At 38.3% G+C, this 27,638-nt stretch overlaps 1 protein-coding gene across 1 annotated transcript in view; it reads right to left on the bottom strand.

The window, feature by feature from the left end:
- The window catches only part of TASP1 (taspase 1), an 89,400-nt gene extending 62,984 nt beyond the window's left edge, over window positions 1-26,416 (bottom strand). Inside the window, 7 exon segments of the mRNA XM_052784109.1 lie at window positions 2,190-2,269; window positions 8,610-8,694; window positions 10,155-10,275; window positions 18,571-18,639; window positions 20,233-20,300; window positions 21,994-22,211; window positions 26,328-26,416. Coding sequence (XP_052640069.1) covers window positions 2,190-2,269; window positions 8,610-8,694; window positions 10,155-10,275; window positions 18,571-18,639; window positions 20,233-20,300; window positions 21,994-22,138 — 568 coding nt within the window. The 5' untranslated portion in view covers window positions 22,139-22,211; window positions 26,328-26,416.
- Window positions 26,417-27,638: the final 1,222 nt, after the last annotated feature.

Consider the following 27,638-nt stretch of genomic DNA (forward strand, 5'->3'; position numbering starts at 1 on the left):
AATTACTTCGTTCTTCATTTTACAAAGCTATTCAACAGTCACGTAATTTCAAGTTAATTTACCCCCAATTCTCCATGCAAGCTCTACCATAGAAATTGTAGCAAGCATAATGAAAAACTCTTCCATTTTTTGAAGTTTGTTACATTATTTTGTGCAATAGCTCGCTTCAAATGAGATCCTTTGTGGTTGCTTGGAAAAAACATCGTCTTTAATTGTAATTTCTGAAGCACCTCTAACTTTCTCTCCCCTAGTAACACTGGAAAAAACAACTTCGGCTTTCTTACATGTTACCTGTGAGACACCTTCCAGTTTCTTTTCAGCTATAACAATCCCATGTTGTCACACATGGTGTTAATGGTTACCTTCCAGCCTCACTGACCAGAAATCTATGCATTAAAAGGCTAGCTTTGCTATGGACTGGTATGGAAATCAAGATAATATCATTTTCTAAAACTGAGTTTTCAGGGTTTTGTTTGCTCTTTATTGCTGTTGTGGTTTTGTTTTGTTTTAAAGAAAAAAATCAGATATACTACCATTAATAATTATTCTGCAAAATTAAGTTTACTAAAATGTTAGGAAAAATGACAACCTTTAAGTTACTCAGGTAAACCAAACTAGCAGTGGTCATCCTTATTTTTAAGCCATAACGTGTAGATTTGCTCTGACCAGGGTACACTTTTGCTAATAAGATATCATCTGGCAATTAATGTTACAATCTAATCATCTCTGTCACAACAAAAACACACTGGTACTAGAAACAACAGAAACTTTTGTGCATGCTAACAGAATTAGTCAAGAAACCTTCCTTCTGGAGTATATCCCACACATAAGTAGCAACCACTTTCTAAAAAAAACACCCCCCCCGCCCAAAACAAAAACCAAAACCAACAAAACAAAACACCCACAAAACAAAAACCACCACAAAAAACCCCAAACCTTTATGTGTTTTTTTCTAGAGTCACAGAAACAAAGGTGCTATGCTTAACTAAGCCCAAAAGTTGTTCTGGAATGCTGTTTTGGACAGCAGATGGATAGGGCAAAAGTTTCAGTCATGTGGAACTAGAAATCAAAACTTTCTGTTCAAAATGAAACTTATCATGAGTATGTATGAAAATTGGCATGATCAAGAAAATGCTGCCACTGTTTCAGAGGTTACATTTAAGCACTGAGTATTAGCAACTTTGAACTGCAATTTCTGGATGTTTATCTACATTTAGATCTAGACCCAATAAAAGCCTTAATGGGAGCCCTGGGTTTCTAGCTCTGGTTTAGGGACTACTCATATATTTTATGCAGTAATATCGTTTACTGTAAAACAAAGAAACGTTCTGTACCTTCTGTGTTCTCCTCCTTCTTTGGGTAATGACCTCTGATTTCTTTCCCGCACAACTCAACAGGAAGTGTAGGGCATGCTCTCACCAATAGCAAACTACAGACTAGTAATAACAGCACTTTCCAGAAGGGAGGGGGACTGGAGAAGGAAGGGGAACCACATCCTCCTTTCCATGGGTGAGTGCACTAATTTTTAGCCTAGTTTATAGATGGTGTATCAATACAACATAATAACCTCTTTTATTTCAAGAAAAAAAGGTTTTGTAAGAGACCCAACTACTGCTAGTATACAGTATAATCCAAGTCCGTTTCTGGGTCAGGTTATTCCACTATATCAGATGAAGCAAAGCCTACCTAGGTAAAAAAAAAAAAAAAAAAAAAAAAAAAAAAAAAAGGCAAATGAATTTGACAGCCTGTTTAAACCAGAGCAGTTCTGGACAAAGACTCAGAGATGGGTGTAACTGCAGAATATGAGAGTCAAACTGGCACCTGCTGCATTTAGATACATGGCTAGTTGGTGATTTTGGGATTCAAGATGGACCACAACTAGAGACTTGCAGGACTGAGCTGTTAAAAAGCCTACATTTTGGTAAAGAAGTCCTTCACTGGATTTAATCCTAGAATAAGAAATTCACTTGAATTAGATGTTTCTAAAATGCAGCTGAAGTAATAGTTTATAATTTTTTCTATTCAGATACTTAATAGAAAATTAGTATACTTAAACCATCCTTATATACCATAATACCATAAGCTAGTTGAATGTTAAGAACAGTGAAGTGATGTATACCTCAAAGTATGAGGCACCGTTTAAAATTACTCTGTCCTGTTCTTCCTACTGACACCACCAGTTTACTCACTTGTAGCCATGATACCTGGAGGACATGCTGGTATCCCGTGATCAACTGCCCATCTGTAAGCTCCTTCACCAACTAAAAAGCTAGGAGACACAGAAGAGGGAGTTTAAACAAAACCATATAACAAATCCCCCTTTTCTTGCAATTATTTTTTCTATTTGGTTTGGTCATTTTAAAATTGTAAGCTGTCTACACTTCACAGAAATGTCAGCTACAATTACATTTGGCAACCTTATGTAGTTTCATTAAAAGACTACGCAGCTCTGACATTAAGTTCAGTATTGGATAAAAACAAGTGCTATTATATTTGAAATTAATTATCCAATAGCACCAGCTTTTAGTTGCAGCTAAAACAGGAGAAAGCCATCTAGAGTCTTGCTCTCTGTAACAACTTAGTAAGATCCTGAAGACCAACATGGGATGGATGAGGTGAGAATGGTAAGCTATTTCCAGTAAAGTCAGCCGATGCCACAGGAATATCAAGAAGTATTTCAAGAAGTATAACACAAGCTAAAAATAAGCCTTACTTAGAAGGATGATGATCTATCTCATGGAGTTTCATTAAGCATTTACAAATGAGACTAGTTTACTGAATTTTTAATATACTTGTAAAAAAACCCCCAACAATCTGAGAAGTTGTTTTCTAGTCGGTACTGAACACTTTACAGTAGTGAAACAGTACGCACTGCTATGACAATGAATGACAGCAAAAATTATACATGGACATGTGACTTTTAGGGAGACAAAAAAAAAAAAAACAAGCCACAATTATCTATAGTGTTTCCCCTTAAAGAAATTAATATGATTCCCTGAAAAGGGGAATGTAGTAGTTGGAAATCATATATTTCAGAAAGCTGCTGCGCAACAGTACCGACAACAGCAGCACAATAAAGGGCAACTATTTCCAATCTTAACTTCATATCCCACTTTTGAAATAAGAATGACACAACTGCCTAATGGACACAAGAAGTAAAGACTGAGCATTTACAGCAATTTCAAAAAGTGTTACAGTAATACCAAATTTATGAATATAAGGCTAAAAAAGTTATTTCTTTTACTTCTTCTACTACAAAGTAGTCCCTGGGGCCACCTAGTACTATAATTTCTGAGAACGTTACTGATATAGCAAATTTGTTGTCATTAATGCTGTTGGAAGTTTTGACAGTGCTGTATCTGACACCTGCAATTTTCAGTATGTATTTTGAGGTGGTTTTGTATTTTGAGATGGTACTTTCTATTTTCTCTATGACTTAACTAATACAAGAGGTGTGTCTATTCTTTCTTTAGAAAAGTCTCAAAAAAAAAGTTTATCTAGATGAGAATTTGAATTGTTAAATACATATCTCTTACCATCATTAGTGCAGCTCCAGATAAATATTGTTCATGTTGCAAGATACTGTAGAATAAGTTACTGGGTACTTTGGGAAAACTCAAGCGTCTCCTATTAGGTAAGCTAGTGCTCAAGAAACAACCTGTCACTTTTATTAACGTAAGAGAGAAATGCAAACTGTAGCCAAACCTAATTAAGTAGTATTCTCCATTGACTAAAAGAAGGTTTTGGTCTTTAAAAGAAAACTTTTCTATCAACAATACATTCTCAGGAAGTGAATAAGCACTTCCTGTTCAACAAAACAATTTACACAGAGAGGAAGAGTAGGTGGAGAAAGTCTCAAGCTCGAATATTATGAGTTTTACATATGGTAACTTGAACAGTACAGATCAGTCAGAAACACTGCACTTACAAGCAATCTCACAATTGCCTTTTTAATACTTAAAAACACAGAAACAGTCACTAGGGTTTATGAAGGCTGCAAAAAAAAGCACCCAAGAACGTCTCTAAACTTAAGTGATGTGACTTTTACTTTGCTCACACTTGCATCCCTAATTCCCAGATTCCTCTCCCTCCTACAAAATGAGCACAGACAAAGTATTTTGCAGTTCTGGTCCCAAAGAATAGTTAGATTAGTTGAAGCAGACATTTAATTGAGGCCCCATAAAACCAGAGAGATCATCCACCTTTTTTGAACTTTTCAGTTCGGATTTCTTGAAAGGACAGTGTAATCATAGAAAAGTTAAAATAAACACTATAAAAAAAAAAGACAGTGTAATCATAGAAAAGTTAAAATAAACACTATAAAAAAAAATAATCAGGATCTCAGTGCTTTGCTGTCTGTGCTACATATACTGTATCTCCTATAAATTGATATAGAATTAGTTGGTAAGAGACTCCTACAGGACATACAGCATGAACTCAGTCCTGCAGGTAGCCAAATACATAGAATCTAAACAAGAATAAACAGTCTTTACGCCATCCCCAAAAGCAAGTTCTGTGATCCTGTTGAGCACACAGCCACATACAATTGTACCAGCCACAGATGATAGGGTGGCAAGAGGGTGGGAACCAGCAGTCTGGCACTAGGGAACTGCTTTAGTTGCCATGAGAATCATCCATGTAGAAAAGCTGCAGCAGGCAAGAATGAAGAGGGCAATACTTAAAGCTGACATAAAAACAAAACTACCTCTAAACAGCTACCACTGAGCTTGATTTGTCGGGGGAAAGGGAAAATAGGGAATAAAGCCAGTGGGCTATAGAAAGCAGCCAAAACCCCACCAAGTTTCAAAAGCTTTAGGCTAATTCAAAATACAATTTTCCAAAGGGGGAAAAAAACTTCAAAAACAAAGGATGAATGAGTTTGTGCTCTGCTACTCTGAAAGTTGGTTCTGCACTAACAAGATAAAAAGATCTTTCTTGCACATACATCAAATGAAGAGTACTCTGTAGTTGTTACAGGCTCAGAACACGCAGAAGATGAAAACATCCTCCCAGCAAGGAGACGATGCTTGGACGTGCTTTCCAGTTCCAGGCAAACTAGACCGTATTAATGGAAAGTGCCAGTAAAGGTCTCTAAAAATGGTCTTTTTTAAGCAATTTTCTCAGGAACATGGTTATCCTGGTGCTATTTGCTCCAAACAGGACATTTAATATGGGCTGTAGGGAGACAGGCCACACCAAGCTAAGCAGAAGTGGCAGAAGAAGATTAGGTTCATTAAAGATGGTCAAGGCATCCTGAATGTAATAAACTTACTCTGTAACATTTATTATAAAATGCAGCAATCACTCTGAAATCACTGTTACAAAGCATAAATTGTTCTGAGGAAATATAGAACAGAGATAAAAGGTGGTGCAAGTCTTCACTCTAGGCACTTTCTTGACTACACACTGCCCTACAAGTTATACAATGTACATATCCTGCATACAGTACTGTAAAACTGTGAAGCAATTATAAATCGCTGTATACCCAAAGAGGGTGGGGGATGGGGGGGAACCCTAAGAAGTTTTAAGAAGTAACCCATTTTTCCCGTATGGGTTACTATTAATACTGGAAAAGGGATACAGACATGAACTCAGGTATCAGTAGTACTAATGAGTTCTAAGAAAAGAGACATTTAGGTGTATTTGTACCATCCTGCAATTCTTACATATCTATACTTAATAGTTAACAGATGTAAATAAGCCTTTTCCCTTAGGAAGGTCAAGGTTTCAGCATAAATAGAAAATCTTCAAACTTAATACTACAAAACATCTAATCCATTATTCTGTGACCAAAGACCACTTCCAAAGATCCATCCAATACGTAATTGTGCAATTATAATAGTGCTTTCTTTTGTAAAATTATACAATGAACAGGAATATCCTATATGATAATATGTAACATTTACAAGTTCAGTATTTTCTGTTCCTCCATACATAGGCAGAGAAAATCCTGACAACATCGAGCTGAATAAAACATGACAGTAAAATGTAAGGATCTTAGAAGTTTCAACAAATACACTTATGCATTCAGGGATTCTTTACTTTAAACTTTTTAAATTTTAATTTGGATAGTGGGATTCTGTGTTTTAAACAAGACAGCAAGACATTGATCCAGAACAACACAGTCTACAGAGCAATTTACAGCAAATTGGATACATCAGTTAGGACACTTGATCACTCCTTCCCAATAAGCTTATAATCTCAGAAAAAAATTAATTCACATTCATTAGAATTTTTTCTACTGAAAATCAGAAATGTACTGCTTTGAATTGGTTATGAACTGTCACTATAAAAATGGGTGCTGAACAGGGGTAAACAGGCCAAACTAACTGCCTCCATGTGTTCTTTCATAAACAAGAATCTCCATAATGCCACTTTTACTAATCTCACAGTTCCTGAATTTTTCTTGTGTGGTCACGTGCCAAGCATTCTGGCCAGAAAACATTAAGCTATCTTACATCATGCTATAGAAACAGTCTCTACCACTAGGTTCTTTAACAAGACAGGTTCTTAGGCTAAGCAGTATCTAGAAGATTCCCCAATACACTACTTGCCCATGAGACACAAGATGAACCTTGCATATCTTCACAAATAAAAATCAGTTACTAAAATCCTGACACTTGGTAGGAATGCCAAAATACAGCTGCTCTCTTGTCATGACTATATATATTCCCAGCTTGTGCACAAATATATTTCAGTCCCAAAACAACAACATGTCATGCCAAACCCTGCCAGAATGGCAGGGCATGAAATTGTCAAGAGTCATCACCTACAATGAACATAAGCTCTATCATTCTGAACTTGGGATACCCTGTATGTACAGGACTATCTACCAAAGCAAGTCTGAAGCACAACCCATCATAGCCCACTAGTATAGATTGTTCCCAGGGTAACTAATTTGCTCTAATAAAATATACATTCAAAATTCAGAATGGGAAAAAGGAAATGAAAATACATATTAGGTAACTCGGGTCCACAATATTTGCACAATAAACTCTATGTGTTGGCTCCAAAAACAGTTCACCTCACACCTCACGAGTTTGAGCTCCCTTGTCTTTAAAAGCATCTGTTTGCCAAGACCTTGCAGAGGGTTTGAAAGATTTAGTCTTGTCCTTCGAGGGCAAGAGGATATAGTTTCTTTTCCATTCAGTCATTTTTAAAATAGCAGCATAAACTGGATCATGATGTTACAGCAAACATGCTAAAATGCCCAAGTGCTCTTCCTTACAACAATTTGAGATAACATACAACAATTTGAGAAAACACTGAGATGATACAGACAAAACTAAATCACAAGTGCTTGCTCCTGTAGCTGACTTCAGCACTAGTTCTAGAACACCAGAAAACCCCACCTCATTTGACACTCTCTTTAATGTAACTCAGCTAAGCCCCACTTTCTCCTGACATCTGAAGAAATGAGCTACTAAAAGCAACTGAAATTCAAGTTCTTATTCCTTACTAAACGTCTCCTCTAAAAAAAAAAAAAAAAAAAAGAAGTTACCTAACTACAGTTACTCTTTTCTTTCTTCATTAAAGAGTTTTAAATGCAAAATCTGCTTGTTGATGGCTTGGTTTCAGGGTAGCTTTTTTTGATCTATGAACTTCTTTTGCAGCATGACTGAAATAGTGCTTTTCCTCACTGTTTAAATTGGAATACTATACCATCCAGCTACAGACTATTTAGCTAATTCTACAGAATAAGAATAACATGCTAAGGAAAGTAAAATTTGTGAATCTAAATATACATATTTTAAACTACATAAATTCTGGTTTAATACATCTTCAAATACTGTAGTCCATTAGTTAGCAAACTTCTGCAACAGGTATGGTAACTGAGGATAGCATTCAATTAATACGAATGAATCATTCAAGTTCTCTACTTGTCAATTTAAGCTGCTAATGAAAATTAGACAGTTTTAAGAGCAATCAATTCTGACACATTTCTTGGATTCTTTCCAAAATGATGCAATAATATTTAAAGTTGTTATGCATTTAAGAGTCACCTCTTCCATCTAAGTATTATACCCATCTCAATAAAGGAGTACATGTTTTCATTGTTGTTTTAAATACTATTAAATCTATCTTTAAAATAACTTCCCATTTTGGCTAAGATAAGAGGAAGTTACTAAACACTGCACATTTCCACACTATACCTGCAAAATAAAGTCATGAAGACAGGCAGTAAAGTAGGATTCTTTTATATACTTGTTAAAAACTATGTTGCTTTTTTTAAAGGTAGACAGAGGCAAAGGCAGTAGAATTTAATGTTAATCTTGATGTATTTAGGCATTTTTCAAAATGCTACAGTAACCAATGTAAGAACTCAGTATGATGTAAGAATTCAGTATGACATATGAAATAGTCACACAGACAGAAATTATCACAAAATGATGTTGCCATCTATTCACAATACTTCATTCTACCCACAGCTTCATCAAGTGCACAAGATGTTTGAAGGTCAGAGAACAAAGCTTATCTTCTTTTTAAAGGCACACTATCACTGGTATGTAAAACAGCACCAGCCTTCTTGGGATAAGATATAACCTTCAAATATTGCATGCAGAAGAGACGAAAGACCAAAGTAAAGTCAAGCAGAACAAAGCAATTACCAAGGTGGAATTCTGCCAGCAGAGAGTTTTCCCTTCTGCCCTTCACACAACAATCTATTTGCAACTGAAACTGGATTCTTGATTCCTGAAAAGAAAAATTATCAAAAATGGGAATAAAACATTAAAATATTTTTCCACATAGCATTGTGGTGTTCATTTTGGCAGTGGAAGTCAGCTTCCTTTAATTTCCAAGGCTTTGCCAAGTCACTGAGAGACACCTTATGTTATGTTTCAATTTACTAACAACTTTACCAGTTTTTCCTTCACATGTCCTATCAGTAGTGACAAAGCCGCCTAATCAACACCCCTCCCACCTTTCTAGTTTTTTTAAAAAAAAAAGAAAAATATTGAAATATTAGGAGTGACCTCCTACTGCACAAATCTCAAATTAAATCTATGGTATTCTACAGGCCAAAGATGTTTTATGAGCATTAATTTTTCAAGATGGAAAGAGCTTTCATTTGGATCTATCTGCCCAGAACAGGGATTATAGGATTCAGGCTTAGCTTTTTCTCATTCCCTCATTTCCTCCTTCCCCATGGTTGGAAGGACACATTTTGTAACAAACATGCCTTGAAACACTTAATTCGACTATTTATTTTAGATTTACATCTACATGAGGAAGTTATTACCACGGTTTAGAACTATTCTAGGATAAAGAACAAAGGTTGAAATGTTGTCATAAAAGCTATTCTATAGTAACAGTTAAGGCTGTTCAATGAATTTATGACAAAACCTCAACAATCCCTATTTGGGACTGTATACCTGTACTTGTTTTGTACTGAAACTAGACAAAAAAATAGAAGCATATTAGTTCTCAGATTAAGTAAGTCCCATATGCAAATGTATCTAACCTTATAACAGTAACACACAAAATAAATCCAAATGTAACTGATCATGTGAGAGAAATTATAATGAAAAATCTACAGTATACAGAAATTTTATGTCCCAAGCAAACAGCTTGACAGATGAGCAGCTGCACCCATTCTCAAGAACACATGAGGGGCTTTAGTTTGGAGGCTAGCACCCTGCATAGCCTTCTGATACTATAAAAGAAACTTTGGTCCCCTAGGATCCTAATTTGACCAACTTAACTAAGAGACCAAAATATCATTTGTCCTTATGATTGAATTATGTACCAGTAAGTTCTTCGAGGAGACCCAGAACAAAAACAAATATAAAGCTTAATTTAAATGCTTGTAATCTTTTTTTTTAATAATTGTAGAAAGATAACTTTATAATAAAATGCTAATTCATCTGGGCAAACTCACTCCCATTGTGAATACTGTATAGTTTCATACAATTGTTCTGCATCAAAAGATTATCAATGAACTACTAAGACAATATGTTACACAAAGCAAATTAACACAAAACAGTATTTCAGGGAGCAGCAATGCCTCCCCCTTTTTTAAAAGGGGGCAGAATTCATTTAAACGGGGCAGTATTTACAATGTTTCCCCCCCTCAAAAAAAATTAATAAAAAGGAACAAAATTGATCTTTGCACTTAAACCAGTAGTTAGCTTTATAATACGTAGTTAACATACCACTCAGTGCTCCAACTGCTCCAAAATTTAATGACTTTCCATCCATTATACTGGCATCACATTCTATCTCACCCAAAAGGTTTAGGTTAGATCCCAGTCCTGCATTTGTAAAAGGAGAATCCTAAAAATAAGAACAAAACACTATAAGGCCACATCCGTAACAGACTAAATCAAAACCTCTGTATAACTGATCTCACGACACTGATCTTGGTGCAGAGCACTTTGTTATTCTAGTAGTTCAATCTTCCACAACAAAAACAACAACAATTTGAACAGGGCATCTCAAATTACTATAATGGATACCTTACACCCTCTATAGGGTGTGATCTATCTCAGTGTAATGATATGCCAATATAAAAAACAATCACCCAACAATTTAACATTATCATTTATATGCAAGCAAAAGCCTTACAACACAAGTGAAAATCTCTCCCTCCCTCCCCCAAAATACACACCTCATTTGGTCCCTGACCCGTCAAGTAACATTTAAGTAACATCTAATAATCACTGCACAGACCACAGTCTACCTTTGAAATTCTTTAAGTATGACACAGCAGCAAAACTGAACTGTACCTTTCCTTAACATTCTAAGCCTATGAGTGCAGCTTTGCATGCAGAAATAAAGAATCGGCATCAGTAACAATTCACTTCATAAAATTTCTATTTGATCATTAGCATAAGGACAGTCATTACTGCAGGCTGGAAGTTCCTTGAATAAAAAACAAGATGTATTTCATAGAAAGTATGGAACAACGTTTAATAAACTAACTAAAAACCTAACTCCTCTTTTATTAGCACCTTCTGTAGCTTTTTGCAAACTCAAGGTTCTCAAACAAGTTTTGCACGCTAGAATTAAAAACACCCATTTTTGCCCCCCCATTTTATCAGAACATCCCCATGACTTTAAAAACACAAAATGTCAAAGTAGCACAGTTCAGGAGTCTCACTGCCAGCTCAGTATAATCCCCTCTTTCTAGATGCAAGCACAAAATGAGTACAGGACAAAGAAAGATTAACAGCCCAGAACAGCCAAACAGTAAAATTTCAGAGATGCTGTATGCTTTCAGACTTTCATATCTGTTTTTATTAGAACAGCATAACAACCTGATGCGACAAAGAAAAATGGTTGTCTAGACCACAGATGAACACGTCAATGAATTAGGTAGTCGTACTTTTACAGTACATGTACTAAAAGCTGAATCAGGAAACAGATCTACTGGAAACAGCCCAAAGTTCTGTCTTAAATGTTAAGTGAACTGGGGTTTTTTTTGTACTTGCTAATTAGTAGTGAATACAAGGAAACAAAAGAGAGAGCACAAACAAATGAAAAAGAAATTTGCTGTCAGTTAGCTTTTGTTAACTCTCAAATGAGCAAGTAGTGAGTAAATTCAAAACCTGTTGTGCAAGATGTTATTCTAATTTACAGAGGTATCTAAAGTGTTCTTAGTGTTTGAGTCACCAAAATGCCATCTTCCTACCAAGAACCATGAATACATAATATGATTAATACACAATCATGAAACAGACTGTAATGTCTCAGTGTCCATTTTATACTACTCATCTTTATTTTCTGCTTTTTCCTTCTGCATCCAACAAGCAGCACAAGATTTTATCCCATTTTATCCCTTCCTATTTTATCACACACCACAAAAAATCTTCAAATTCACTGTGATATTCATTGTGTTGTTCATTTTGGCAGCTATGCCTCAGCAAATAAGTAACTTTGAAAAGATTTTAGAATAATGAAACATCTGCAGTTTAGTTCACAGGGAATAACTTCCTGGGGCTGGGGAGAGGCAGTGGAATATGATTAAAAAAAGGCTACCAAGATAATGGCCTTGAAAAGGTGGAAGACTGCAATGAAGCCGCTGGCTTAATCGACTTCATTGCTCCCCAGGCTCTACAAGTATGACGAAAATTAAGTCAGTGAAGTTTAGAACAAAAGGAGCAGAGAAGTGATGGAAGGAATCTGAACCAGAATGGTGAAAGGTATTTGGAGGACAAAGTGAAAAAAGGAATGCGTTAGGATGAAAAATGCTTACTCCTAGTGCTGTCCAAGTTCCTTGCCCATGGGTAATCAGAGTGCATAGACCTGGAGACAAATTTCTTATGTTCTGCTCCAAAAACATTTGCTCAGTGCGTTATAATCAAAAGCATTAGCAAAGAGGAAGAACTTCATGCTCTACAGATTTGTCACTGCCACAAAGCAAAGACAGCTGTTATCTTAAGAGCAGATGTCATGGCCAAATAAAGGGAGTAAGAAGGACCTATCAGAACACAAGTCCTAGTAACACTGTCCAGAACCCTTCTGCAGTCAAGACACAAAGCACTCTACCATCTGATAAACATAATAATCAAAAGAGGGTAGGGAAAAAATACAAGATACAGGGTGGCACTAGTTCACTGTATTTCTAAAAATCTAGATGTGCTTGATGCTTTGGCATAGCACCTTCACTGGCACAACATCAAGGATGCACCAAGAGACAATTTATTCAGAGGATCTCAAGACAAAGGGAATGCCCCTGTTTCTCCCTACAGAATATTTATCAGAATACTGCAAAATATTGGATAAATAAGAACTCTACACCAACAAAATGTAGATGCCTCTTCGGTGGCATAACTCTCTCATTTTAGGACTCAGAAGGGATCTTACCAATACAATCAGTCACAACATGAGTAACCTCTCCAGTAAAAAGAAATAAAGACCAAATTCCAAGCACCTGTTCAAAATTTCTCTAGAGTTTTAGCTTTACAATCAGACTGCATTCAATTAAGAAGATGGCCTCAAAATTGCCAAGAAGAAGATGGTCTACTCTAACTTCGCAGATATGAAAGGTGATCTGATAACAGCTTTAGACAGTGCAGGAACTGGGTGTGAACGCATGGATTTTTGATACCTACCTGAGTGTCTCAGAGGAGATATAAAGCCTTTGAAACAAGGCAGGGAAAAGCCTTTATAAAAAATGGAAACACCTACTTCTATGAATAGGCATGGACATGAAATACCCCACAAAAATACATCTATTTTTGAAAACAAGAATCTCTGCAAAGTCTGACCAAAAGATTTCAAGACTCTGATACACAAATGGAGGAATACAACTTATGAAAATTAAGGTGTGTTTTGAAATGAAAATACATAACCTTCAAGGAATGCAGAAACATTATTAAAACAGAAGCATGCATGCTTTCAAAGGGGGAAGAAAATAAACTGAGCTAACTGAAGCATTTCTCTTCATACCCTCAGACAGAAAAATGCAGTACTGCAAGAACTATATGACTAACATAGGATGGGGAAGAACCCAATCAAAGCATGTATCCAGGAAGAGGGAGGAAAGCAAAGGAAGAAAATTTTTATAATACAGAAGGTATCTTCAGGAATATACTTTTATTTAAAAACACAAGCAGAGATCAGCCTTTATATTTCTAAGGAAACTGAAAACAAAAGACAAGAAAGCAAAACAAGCATGAGCTTTGCATGTTAACAGCAAGCCCTACTTACCATAGAAAAGTAAAAGAGAAGAGGGAAAAGACAAATGGCTATTCAAAGCATTTTAACAAAACATAAGCTTTCAGTTATGTGAAAAATACTAGACTACCTGGCCATTACCCCACCACTGAAGAATCTCTAACTTACAACATAAACCTGTAGCAAAGGAGATAATACAAAGCTTTAAGACATGAAACAAGAGCTTCATTTTCCCAAGTTACCCATCTTGTAAAAACTCTCAAGCTACCGAGGGTATCATTTTTATTTTTAGAATCCTTTTTACTTCAAGATGTATTTATAAATGTTCTGGCAGCAAACACAGGCATGCTGAAGTTTCTAGCTGCGGTCAAAGTTGGAATGCTTGAAGAAGTTACTCAACACTATAACACTAATAGTCCTGCATTACATCTAGGCAAATAGTTAAAATGCTCTATTTTCAACATGCATTAAAGAACGTTCCATCCATCTTCGATATAGTTTTGGCCATGGTTTATTTGCAACTTTTAAAACAGATTCAAAGTCTACAGGCATTTCTTTTTACACACTGTAATTTTAAAATTTATTTTTCTGGGGGAATTTAGTGACAAGAATTAATAGTCTACAAGGGTGAGTCACGTCCCTTTCAATTACACCAGCTAAAATGTTTTCAAAGAACACTTTTGTCACAGATTACTGTTAGCCACTCTGCTGCAGAACATCGTAGTATTGCTTTTAACTAGAATTAACAACTTCCAGTTCATTACCCATTAAAAGTTCATCTATGGTGACTGCCTTAATACAAGAAGGCTGCTAGCACTGTGCTTTCATCTTTTAAGAGAAGTCCTTGGGACTAAGATTGTATAGTAAAAAATCTTAATTACTATAAAATTAATAAATAAAAACAAACAAAATCCAATTCAACAAGAAAAGTTCGTTCACTGCAAAATTTTGGTGACAGCCAGGCAAACCCACTGCTTGAGTATACCAACAGGTTCAAAATATCCTTTGCATTGATCCACAACAACAACAACAAGCAAAAGTAAATTGAGCAATTTCAGTAGCAAGATTGAAACCCAAAATGTGACATCCGCTTCCCCATCAATCATATTAATTTCCAATTTAAATGATCATAAAGAACATTCTACTGAAGTCAGATTGATCTGCACACAGTATTAATAAACTTAGAAAAAGGTTGAAATCATCATCGCTCTTTACAACGAACTTATATTCTTGTCTCCAGTACCTCCAGTAGACTTTCTGAAGTGCTCTATAGTCAAATAAAAGCTTGAAATTGCACACTGTTCTCACAACCAGCCATAAATGTAATCAGCACATGGTTTTGTTGAAAACTGCAAGCTTTAAGGTGGGTGTGTGGAGGGGGACCTCCTCCCCCCCCAAAAAAGCTGCCCAAATCCCTTTGTGTTCCAAGAGAAACTCAGACTTCATATGGTGGCTGATAGCAAGAGTCCAAAAAGAAATGGTACCACAATAATGTCTGGGTGGAAGCATACAGTATAAATGATGACTCTTATGAAGCACCTTGTCCAGACCCATTTTATTACCAAAAGCTGAAAGAGGTAACATGTTCATTTGTTTCTCTGCAACGACAGAGTTCACAAACTGGAAAACGTAACTGCCTTTAATCAACTTATCAAATACAGCTGATGCTTACGAAGACCAGCACAGTTATTTTAAGAGTATTCTGCGTCAGCTGCTCTTGTCACTTTGCAAAAGAAAATCTACCTTTTCTCTAACAATTAGCTTTATTATCTTAATCACAGAACACTATTTCACTTGAGATTCATATAGTCCAACAAAGAAAAGCTTTTCTTTCTCCATTTAGAGCCTGCAAAAATAAAACAAAAAACAGACAGCATACCACAAGCAAACTGTCAGCTTGCTTATAAAAGATCAAGAGCAAGTCTTGCGCCTCAGCAAGTCTTTGAAGTGATGCCTCTTGGATTAGCTGAAATTCTGTGTAATAGGAGTTGGGTAATTGAGCAGAACTGAGGAAAAAAATTCATCTTTTGTGACACTTCTATGAAAAGATATTTGTGCCTTGCAAAGGCTACAGATTTTTTGAATACAGCATTAGAAGTCCTAGAGAACTGTAAAAGTGATTAAATATTTCAGATAAACTCAGCAACAAAAATATCAAGAAGTTACAAACAGTACTCTACAATGGAATCTCTTATCACGTTATACAAACTTTTGCTGTTCTGTATCTTAATCTGTCTTACAGTAACACATGTAGACAAACATTGTTTTCATATATATTTTTCCTATGTATTTACCAACTCAACATGCTGCATACTTTACAAAAAACTCACTATTTTTCCCTGCATAAACAAAAGGGCAGTGATAGTTCATTGGAGAGACAGTCAACATACAAACCTACATGTCTACCCATAAAATTTTGTAATTGATGAGAAAAACTCCTCTCTTTGCTTTGTTGACTTGCCACATGCAGTTTCTGTTTTCCATAGAGCAATAGGAAAAACATGAGAATTAAAACAGAAGATGCAGCTCCAGAAATGACAGAGCTGTCTGGAGGTGGTGTTCAGGATGAGATAGGAGTAGATACAAACTTTTCAACATTTTGAAAGCTGACAGTCTAGACAGTCTAACACTTTGAAATTTCTCATACCAGATTCAAAAAATACTGCCATGCAAATCACACCATTTTCTGTTCTAAGTATACCTTTGATTTTTCTTCAGTGTAACTGCATAGCTCCGTACTTTAATTTTAATGAAGCCCAAATCCCAAACCAAATATTCTTTATCCCAGTAACAGAGAGAACAACCCACAATTAAGAGGTTATATAATCACTTAATGAATAAATGAAAGCCAATAATTACATTAATGACAGCAGTACAACCTGAACAAAATGATATTTTATCTTAAAAACAGGAAAAAGAAAAAAAAACAGGTTTTGTGCAACAGTACACATAAAAATACTAGCTAAGACAATTATACAACCAGAAAGTGGAATGACAGCAAGCATCACCACAATAGTAGCAAGACAGATGAAGAGAAAAACGTTGCTGATTGGAGTAATTTCATAAAAAGATTTTAATTTCATCTTAAAGCCATACCTTCTTACACAGATGTCACTTCAGAGTATTTAAATCTACTAAAGTAAAAGAAGAAAAGTCTCTTGGGAATAACAAAAACAGATAAAATATTTACCCCAGGCACAGCTGCAAAGAGATATGTAACTGTTAAGCTTCTTAAAATATGTTTTCTTCTGTGTAGCTCAGGAACACGATAAAAATCACAACACAAAGTAGATTCCCACACACACACTCAGGAGGGAACTGACACACAAAACAATCTTGTGGAGTAACAGCAGCCTCAGTTAGTTTATGGAAGCGCATTATAAATAATTCCATTAGAAAGATACCTTTTGTTTTCACATAGCTATATTCTAATGTGTAAGATAACACATGAAAGCATATTTGAACAGTTCAGTGGAGACCAAAAGTACTGTTTAAAGCCAAGAAGCTTGCCAAGTTAAAAGTATGACTGAAGTCTTGGCTCCCAGTCAGCATGTCTAACATATTAAAGTACGTACTGCCTGCCTTACACTAACCCTATCAAGTGTGTTAATTAACACTTTCCCAACATACATGTAAGAAAATCCACTGCTAATCCTCTCAGAATACTACCATCAATTCCAAACCCAGGAAATTATTTTTAGAGCACACCACTTACCTTACATTCCTTCTTTACTAATAAAGTTGGAGAGGAAGAAGCAATTACTTCTTACAGGAGAAGAGGAATACCTGTTTCAATCATTACTGCCATGAGGGATTAGTGGACCTGGGACAATAACCAAACTGCCTCATTTATATCCCAGAAATTCTTTTAGCTTTACTCTCTTCTATGTTATTTCATAGGGACCCTTCACTAAGTCAGATGCTATAAATATCTCACCACTCCAAAAAGATACTTTTCCAAAAACCTCACAAACAGCTGCTCATCTCTTTACAATTACCAAGACTTTCTATCTTCATTAACAAGTACCACTTTCAAATAAAAGCATTACTTGTCCTATCCTTCTACAAATATTTTGTCATAAAAATCAGAAAAAAACATTATCTTACACTGAAGTTACCTTTCTCTGAAGAGCCTGCTTCTAGTCTCTTATCCTATCAGAGATCATACAGAAACAAAGTAAAAAATGTAAGAAAAAAAGTCTTTGGGAACTGCATTAATTTAAGCACATAGCAAATGTATGTTGTGGGACAAATGAGAACTTAAAATTCCTAGTTCATTTTCACAGAGTCCTTTAATTGGATGGAGAGACAAGCAGCGTTAAATTTATGCAATCACTTTGTAGAATTATCCCAAAGAACTTAAAAAGGTATAAATAACAAACCCAAGAAAGCATATTCAGAGACAGTTACCTCAATATAATTACTACATGAGAGTGTTAATAGAACTAGTAAAGACTAACTACATCTGAATTCTTTGGATCATAATCTCAAGAAATAAAACATAACTCAGTGTGAGATATTAAGGTAAACAAAAGGAATGAGGACTTATCCTAGCATTTCTAGTTAACACGTGACCAGTAGCACGATTTGTTTCTCTAAGAAGCAGTGCCAATACAGTCTGCCTGCAACCCAGTAAGTCAGAAAAATTTCCCTACAAAGTGTTCAGTAAGTCTTTAATGACTCTATTCTTGAAGGTTAAAGACTATCTGATAAGGCATACCCAAGATGACAACTAAACTGCACTAACTAGACAACTTTTATTCAGTCTGCATTTTTAGAAAGTCTTTAAATAAATATACTCCAAAATATAGTGGAAAAGCAAAAGATAAAATTAGCATAGCACAAAACCAGAGATCTCAGTAGATTTCCCATTTGAATTAATAACCTTCCTACAGAAAAATCTGGCAATGTACCCAGGAGAGATATTTACTACTAGTCGGAAATTCATACCTCTAATTCTATAAGTGCTGCAGTCACTGCATCTGTTGCAAGAGCACCAGCCTGTAGCTTTTCAATTGCCTGTAAAACAGAATTTTTAGTTGATGATTAGGACAGGCTAATATTCTGTGACTAAGCCCTACGTTTTCCTAGTCCTGTACAAAACAAATCTTCACCAAATTAGTTTAAAATGTAAGAGAACATAAAAACAAGAGGCACCAGAAATAGTCAGCATGCACCGTGCAAGGGCAGATCTGAAGGCACGATTTTACTACTCCAACATTGCGACACTGCATTTAGAAGCAGACTCCTGCATGATCAAATATATAGCAAAATAAATTCTTATACCTGATGTCCTCAAACATTTAATGTTTCAGTCAAAAATTTTCTCATTTTCCTTCCATGATTCAACAAAATTCCCTAGTACCATATATGGCAATTGTCATGAAATCAAACAGAATCTACAAGTAAGGTCATCTAAAAGCCAATACACGAAAACAAATCAAGTAAGACAATGTTATCTTCAAATTACATACGCACACAAAAATGAACTTTTAGAGCCTAAGAGTATTTCTTAGATCCATACTGGACAAGACCTTACAGTCAAGTACTCTCAGGGAACCCCAGAAAACAAGTATGGCTTAATCTTCAGTTGCATGACAAACCTGCGACTGTTTGTTCTTCATACAAGTTATTTATGTTGGCTACCTAGCTTAAGGAACCAAACAGAATCTCAAATGAGACTTAAATTCAACTGCAAGCCACCTTTTTTCACACATAATTAGCTGGGAAATGAATATCATTAGGGCTAATACACAACTTTAATGAAGCTAGTGTTAAGTTTGGATGATTTTTGAGGCTTCTCATTACAAAATTAGATCGGTATTAGGACTGAGCAACAGAACTGTAAGATGAAGTGATAATTATCAGAGGCCAACTCTCAGACTCTTCTAAAAAGCCTGCCAAGCTTCCCAGCTCCTTCTCCCTGGAGAAAGCAAAAGGCATTAGAAATTTTGGAGACAGGTCTTCCAGCTTCTCATTCAACACTTAGTAGACAGGACTTGCCAGTTCCAAAGCAAAGTTCTTGGAGGAGATAAAAAAAAAATTAATTTCAATGGAAATTAAAGTCTTGCCGTTTCTCTCTTTCCAGCTTTGGGAAGAGGGTTTTGATTTTTTGTTTTGTTTTTCCTGTTTCTACTTCCCCTCCTATTAAGAACTTAAGAGCTACCAGGAAGAAAAGAATTCTAGAAAACCCTGCATTCATGGAGCAATTTGGATGCTAGATATTAAATAAATTCCAAAAAGAGTGGACATTGATGAAAGAAAAATACAGACACCACATTTAGCTCCAGAAATCCGAGAGCCTTGGTAACAGTGCAAGAAGCTGTAGGAATACTCCACTGTGACCTTGTACCACTGTGACCTCCTCCTGCTCCCCCACTGTTCCTTTGGGGTCTGCTGTTTGCCACCACCGATGAGAATGTTGCTGCACCTCATGGCCATGCGCTCTACTGACTCTGTATCATGTTAACTGTTGCTGCTCCTTTTTTCCTCTAGAAATGCATACAGCCTGACTAGCTAAGCCCAGATATGCCCATTCATACTAAAGGGACAAGGCTACCAAATATATTTCTTGTATACCCACTACAAGACTGTGGAGCTGGTAAGACTTACCTTCTGACAGGCTCTTTTACACACATGCTTGTATTCTTTAGCTTTGGATTCGGAATGATAACCTGCACCTACAAGTAAGGCAAAAGGAAAAGAGATTATACTACCTGTCAAACTACAGCCTATAGTTTGCATAAAGAATTAAGACATAGACACATACAGCCTTCCTTATTCTGGATTACACTGGCCATTTCCTTTTTGTATCTATGATTGACAACTTTATGCGTTCCAACATTAATTCAAATACACTCAGTAAAATACAGGATACAGAGCAAATATGCAGAAGCATACAGGTATAAATCTCGGCATCATACAATCTATTCCTATGAACATTCTCCAACAGATTTCAATTCTGCTCATTCTTTGAGGATTTCCAGCATAGCTTTTTTATTTATTGTCCATCATTAGGCAAAAGCCTTGGTTTTAAGTCAAACTCCAATCTTCCTTTTACTGCTGATTTGGAAGTTTGCAATTACCATTCTGTTCATCTTATGTTTATGCTACATTTTTAGAGCTCATTACTCCTGCTTTAGAACCATGAGAGTGCCTGGAAATAAAAATCACCCAGGTTTTTTTCACCTTTTTCTCATTTTCAGTCTTTATGTCTATCCTGTTGCATCTAACCATTTTGCCCTGTTTTGAAGCCACTACCCCCTACTTCCATACCTGAAAAATTTATCAGTGCCCACTATTCGACTAAATACAGCATCAGAAAAATAACAAACAGGACTAGCACACTGATATTTAAATTCCATCTTCTTCTGGTTTTTTGGTTTTTGAACTCAAAAAATATGCTTGTATTTATCTCAACTTCCCTTTCCTCACCTCTAGAAATGTTAGCTTTGAGAAACTCTAATAAAATAAGTTTTAGCACTACTAGTGTAAGAATTCTAAACAGAGTAAAGTAACCCAATAAAGGACAACACAGAATACCAGGGTTGTCAAATATCAACCCAGAATGTTTTTTGAGGGTTTTGTTTTGGGGTTTTTTTCACCTTAAGGATCTTATAATCCAAGTAGCATGTTGGTTTTTCGAATATTTTAGGTGTTGCCAGGCTACTTTGCTCAATTTTACCTCATGTAACCACTCATATGCTAAAAACAAACATACAGCCAGATATAAGCATCACTAATATTTTCAAGATTAACAGTATTTAATAAAGAACCTATGAGAAAAGAATTTACGAACGAGACACACAAAACACATCATTTTTGTATCACATCTGAGTAGATGACCTCTTCATTACACATGGAAAAAATAATAGTAATTCACTTAAACACAAAAAATATTAAAAAAAAACAAACAGACTTGGAGGAAAACTTTCAAAAGGGTAAAAAAAATTAAGTTCTGCAACAAATGGCCCAAGGAGGTTTTAAAAAGTCTTAACTAGACTGTCCTTACAGACAAGTTAGACAAGAAACTGTCCGTAAGGAAACAGCTATGTTTCCCAAGCTTACCAGATAATTGCAGAATTTGACATTTTATAACCATTTAACTTAGGGATTTTGTTTGGGGTTTTCTTTGTCAAGGAGAAACAAAAAATTACCATTCAGAACACCCAAAACCCTACATTTTTATTAACAATTTCCAAGATCCTCCAGCCAATGCAACTTCCAATCAAACTCTCCACTCCCAGATTTACACCCAAAGTTAATGTCAGTTCATTGAAACAGTAGTAGTCCAAAGCCAAAATAACATTTTAGTTGATATTTAGTTTGTATGTGCACTATTTCCATTCCAGCTGTTATGCTTCTGCATCTTACCTGCATGGACAAGCACAAATCCCACTCGTTTCCCTCTTTGGGTTTGCTTTGTTTCGGGGTCTTTGACCACCACTTTTACAGCTGTAACCTGAGACGATTTGGAAGGTAACACTTCTACTGAACTTATCCCCTTCTCCATGATCATACGTCAGGATCACCATCTTCTACTGGAAAAGAGCATCCTTCCAGTCAAAAATAAACTCTGGAGAGGAATCATCCTGAAAACAAATCACATGCATACGTTAGATGCTGATTTCAAGAGATGAATTTCATACAAATAACTCCAGAAAGAACTTTTGGAAGAGAGGTTTAAAACAAGGAGAGTATGCCTCTTGAAAGAAGGGCATCTAAGTTCTGCCTCTTCCCTAGCTAACAGTATTAATAAGACTTAAAATAATCAAAGTCCATGTTGCAAGTTGAAAGCAGCCTTTTCGTTACAACTTAACTTGCACTTAATAATCTTTCCGGACGTTGTGGGGACCTGTTGATAGAAGGCTTGCCCATGACTGAGAGAAAGCTGCTTTCCATGGTCTCCTTTTATTCAACAGTACAACTTATTTCTCTACCCATCATGCCTAACTAGTTCTTAAAGTGATGATGTTCCACAGCCACAATCTTTACTTCTTAAATGTGTCATTCCCTGCTTGAGTGGAAAGTTCTAAGCAGCACTGTAGCAATGATGGCAAAAGCTGAAAGACGGTATATGTGGTTGCACGGCAGAATCTCCTATCCTCAAATCACATACTGACATCTGCCTGCATGACTCTGTGTCTACATTTTATGTAGGGGATGTAGAATCTGTGCATTAACGCAAATCTAATAGTCATACAACAAGTTACAAACATGTGCTCCAGAGAATTGTAGCATATGAGTAACACTTAAAAATGCCACACCTTTTCCCTTCTTTTCCAGGAAATAGCTGTTTAAGATCCTATAATGAAATCCTACTCTTCCACACTTTTTCATCCCTTACGCTTATTATTCTCCACTAATTTGCAGGGGGGAAAGAAAAAGAGAAATTAACTTTTTTTTTATGCAAAGTATTTCTAAAAAATGCCAAATAAGCCTAGAACAGTGAAAGAAAGTTTGCCTAGATAAATGTAAGGATAGCTACCATGATCATTTGTTGTGGACACATATTTAGCTAACGGTCGCAAAAGTATTCCAGGCGCCTTTAGAAGGCCTTGAACAGAATAAACAAGAAGACAAAAAAAGAAAGATGCCAATTAGAAGAACACAGGTGCACGTTCCAAGATAAAGGGAACTTGGCACGAAGAACCTCAATTCGGCAGTTTATCTTAACCAATTAGGCTGAGACAAGTTTCGCGTGTTTTAGTTAGTATAACCAATTGTGTCCTATGTTTAGGCGCGTGTACAGAGTTAGTATAACCAATTGTGTCCTATGTTTATGCGCGTGGACAGAGATAGTATAACCAATTATATTTTAGCTTTTGGCACGTGGACAGCTGATGTTTAGCTTGACAAGGTATATAAGCACGCTATTTGGGCAATAAAGGGAGAACAACTTTAACCGTATCAGTGTCCGGTTGTTACTCGGCTCACGTCTCCAGATGGCTCCCTGCTACAATCATTAGCGAACCACAACATTCTTAAGTCGATCTCAAATACTTTAGTAACCCTATTTGGTTATGATCTTAACCCTTAGGATGTTTATAGAATTTAATGTTTATAGAAAGCTAATGGAAAAACTGTCAATATTTTCTAGTATACAAAACAAAAAAGCTCCCAAGTTAAAGTACAGGACTATGTATTTTTCAGGAGTCAGAAAACAAATTCACTGTATTCACTGCTCGTCTTACCCACAGCCTAATATATGTTAATCCTGACACAATACCATTTCTCTAGTTCAGCAGGTAAAATTAAAAACAGACATTCTACATGTTGAATTAATTCAGGAAGTGAAAAAGCGTATAGTGTTAATGTGTGAATGGAAAAAACCTCTGTAACATATTAATATATTAATATGTTGTCTATCACCAATATGATGTCTATCACTCCTACCACCTCGAAAAGAATACTAGAAAGTGAATAGAAGTGAAAAAAACGAGACATTTAATACACAGGATTTAAACCACAGATTTTGCAAATGCTATATGGCTTACTCCAGTAATTAAATACCACTCCATTTAAACAACCAAAACAATGCAAATTATGTTTAACAAGATTCAGCACTAGCACAGAACAGACAAACTTGCTAGTTTACCACAGCAATCCTTTCAGTAATGAAAATTAGCACAGCTTTCTAGGAAGTTAGTTATTTCCGCTCATTTTTTCTTAGATGCTAAACGTATATAGGTATCTTCATATATTTATAAATTTGTATTTTAAGATTAAATATGAACTTATTGTTATAATTATAAATATATGTATATATTTATACAAAATGAAAGACTGCTACAATACCTAGACTCTACAGAGAGAAAAAGCATTTATGGACTACATCCAATTATAATGGTCTCCTGTATAAACTTCAGAGCTAAAATTGAAGTCCTAATCACTGCATTTACTTCCTTTCTGCTAATAATAACGAAGAAAGCTCCAGCAGCCATTGGTACCCGCAGTAAGGCGAAACAGTCTGTTCCCTACAAACTCTGCTTCGCTGCATCTTGTTATACCACACAGAATGTCATTACAGCAACAGGGGCACGACAAACACCAAAGTAAAATGACAGAGGAACAAGTAAGAGACCTATATTCTTGGAGGAATGGCAGAAATGGTGTGGCGGTAGGGAAAGTAATGATGATGGTAGTCGAATCATTTTTGAAAATGAAGATACAGATGCCACTTAAAGACTACCTAACAGCATAACTCCAGACTGAAAACCCTAATTAGGCCTTTACATGCACTTGGGTCTGAGGATGCATTTATTTTTTACCAGACAACGTATAGTCAACCTATCCCAATAATTTTCTTCAGTTCATATCACTTCCTCCACATGAACTCAATTTTGCCAAACCCCTTCCATCTCAAAACCGTTCTTCAGGTCCTTTCAAATTTCATCCACAAACATTCTGCTTCTACTTTGTAAGCTGCTGTTGGACCCAACCTTTCCCTTTCTAGCTGCTTCAAGGATTTATCTGTTCTCCTTCCTGGATGCCATACATTCATCATTTCTGAGCTCACCCCTCCTTGTTACACAGTTCACTGTTCTCCATCTGTACAGCTATGGAAACGGTGGAGGAACATACTCTAGCGTGACTCCTGAAGAACGCGAACCATAACGATTCTACCAAAGTCGCCCAAAGCCCTTCTCTGAAGTGCACTGAAAAAGTAACTCTGAATCCTACGCAGGCGCTCAGAAAAACGTAAATAAACGTGTCACACCCAACGTCGAAAGAGTCGCTCAAGTCTTTCGGCACGCTTGCCATAGCCGCTACGGCTCTTCTATCAGCCAAGAGGTAGGCGGCCCTCACCGTGCCCCCCAGATTCAAAGCCCTGCCTAACGCTCACCGCACAGAACACCGCACCGCGGAGCCAACGCTTACAAACGCGGCGGAGGGACGGAGGCGGAGACGTACGCACCGGCGCCTCCGTCCCAGCACAGGCAACAGGGAAGAGCTCGTTTTTAAGAGCTTTTGGGTTTTACAGTAAGAGGCCGGAGGGGGGCGGGGGAGGCACGAAGAGCAACCGGGCGAGAGGAAAGCCCTTAACCCCACGAGCGAGCAGCCGAGCCCCCGCAAGGGAACGCTTCGCTTCGAGAGCCCAGCGTGAAGAGCAGCCACCGAGAAGCTGACGAGGAAACGAGCAGCCACGAAACCGAAACGGAAGAGAAACTTTTATTGGGGGGGGAAAAAAAACCTCCTCGGCGAGACCGGCCGCAGCCGCTGGCGGGCGGCGCCGCTGCCGCCCCGCGGAAGCCCCCGGGGAGGGGAGCGCCGGACGGCCCCCCCAACGCTGGCACGGCGGCAGAAGCCCCGCGCGGGCGGGAGAGGCCGGGGCGGCCGCACGGCGGGAAGGAGGCGCAGCCCGGCGCGCCCTCGGCCCCGTTACCCGCCCCGGGGAAGTGACGGCCAAGGGCCGCCGCCCGGGCAGCCGCCGCCGCCGGGGCCACCGCCCCCCTCCCGGGAAGCGGGGCCCCAGCGGCGGGGGTGACGTCACCCGGGGGAGCCCCCGCCGGCGGCGCGCGGACCGCTCGAGCCCGCGCGGCCGCCTCGCGGCGGCGCCGCCGCCGTTACGCCCCAGCGCCGACCCGCGGAGCCCCGGCGGGCGGATTAAGCGGGCGCGGGGAGACGGGGGGAGAGGACAGGCCGGAGAGAGGCGGGGACCGGCGGACTAAGGCGGGGCAGGGCGGAACCAGGCACGAAGCACTTACCCTCCACCGCCGTCAACCTCGCGCACACCCGGAACCACCCGCCCGCCCGTTGCCTCGGTGAGGATGAGGCGTCCCGCCCACCGCCTCCCTCCGATTGGGCCAGCCGAGCCAGGCGACCGGAAATAGCGTTACGCCGATTGGCGGCTCGGCAGGCCAGTGCCGCGCCAGCCTGCCGCCGGCGCGCCAATCGCGGCGGGGGGCGGGGGGCGAGGGGCAACGCTCAGTCCCGGGGGAGGGCGTTGTGGCTGCCGCTAAAGGGCAGGGCGCCCCCGTTTCCCACCTCAGGCTGGGCGGACCGCGCTGGGTGGGCGGCGGCGGGCGCTGCCGGCCGGGGGGGAGGCTCAAGGGGCGCCTGCGGGGCGGGGAGAAATGGCGGCCGCAGCCTCCCTGAGGAGAAGGGACCGGTGAAGGCGCTGCTCGGGCGAGGGGGAGCCGGGCCTGGGGCTCTGGGGAGTGAGGGGGGGAGGCGGGCGCGGCGCACACGCACCTGCGTGTGGAGCAGCTGGGCTCCGCCACCCCCAGCCCGCTTCCCGGCCCTCTGTCGGGCTGCTGGGCCTTGGGGCCGCTTTGTTTTCCCTCGCTTTCGGTAGCTTCCTCGCAAAGAGCGTTTGACTGAGCAAAACCTAATGAAAAAACAGACCAGCGTGTGATGCGTTTTGCCTTAAGGATTTGTATCGGGTTTGTTACCTTGCTCCCAGCAGATGCAGGACTTACGATGGCTGCGCTGAGCAAAACAAACTTCACTGATCACAAATAAGTATTCTTCACAACAGTTCTGTCAGGAAATCTCACACCAATTGGATGTTTTGCATCTCCTCCCTTCAACGGGCATTTGAGTTTTGTGTACTGTTAGAGGAATATTAAGTTCCTATTAATTTCTGCCCACTTTGTTCCAAAGGGGACTTGATGTCAACTGTGCTGGTGTCACTTGCTAAAGCTACTTTGCCAGGAACGAGGGCAGCCACATCTAAATCCCATTTCCTTCATACCTTCTCAGATGATCATTACTGTCAGTTTTGGGAACCAGCTGTGTACGTGCATGCCACTTCACGTATCCCAGCTGACATTGTCTACGGTTTCTAAAGTGCCTTCACTCTTGCAGCCCCTGCTCCTCTTACTTGTAGGACTGTGAAACAAGACCAGATGCCTTTATGGACTTACTTATATTGCAGAGAACATTTATCTTAGCTGACATCTCAAATTTTCATTTGCAAAGGTCAGCTCTTTCAAGCTGAAACTGTAACATGTTTATAAAATCAAGACACAGTTGTTCTTTTTGCAGAATTCACTGAAGAGGTTTCCCTGATCTCT

The sequence above is a fragment of the Harpia harpyja genome, chromosome 4 (assembly GCF_026419915.1).
Source record: "Harpia harpyja isolate bHarHar1 chromosome 4, bHarHar1 primary haplotype, whole genome shotgun sequence".
Lineage (NCBI taxonomy): Eukaryota > Metazoa > Chordata > Aves > Accipitriformes > Accipitridae > Harpia > Harpia harpyja.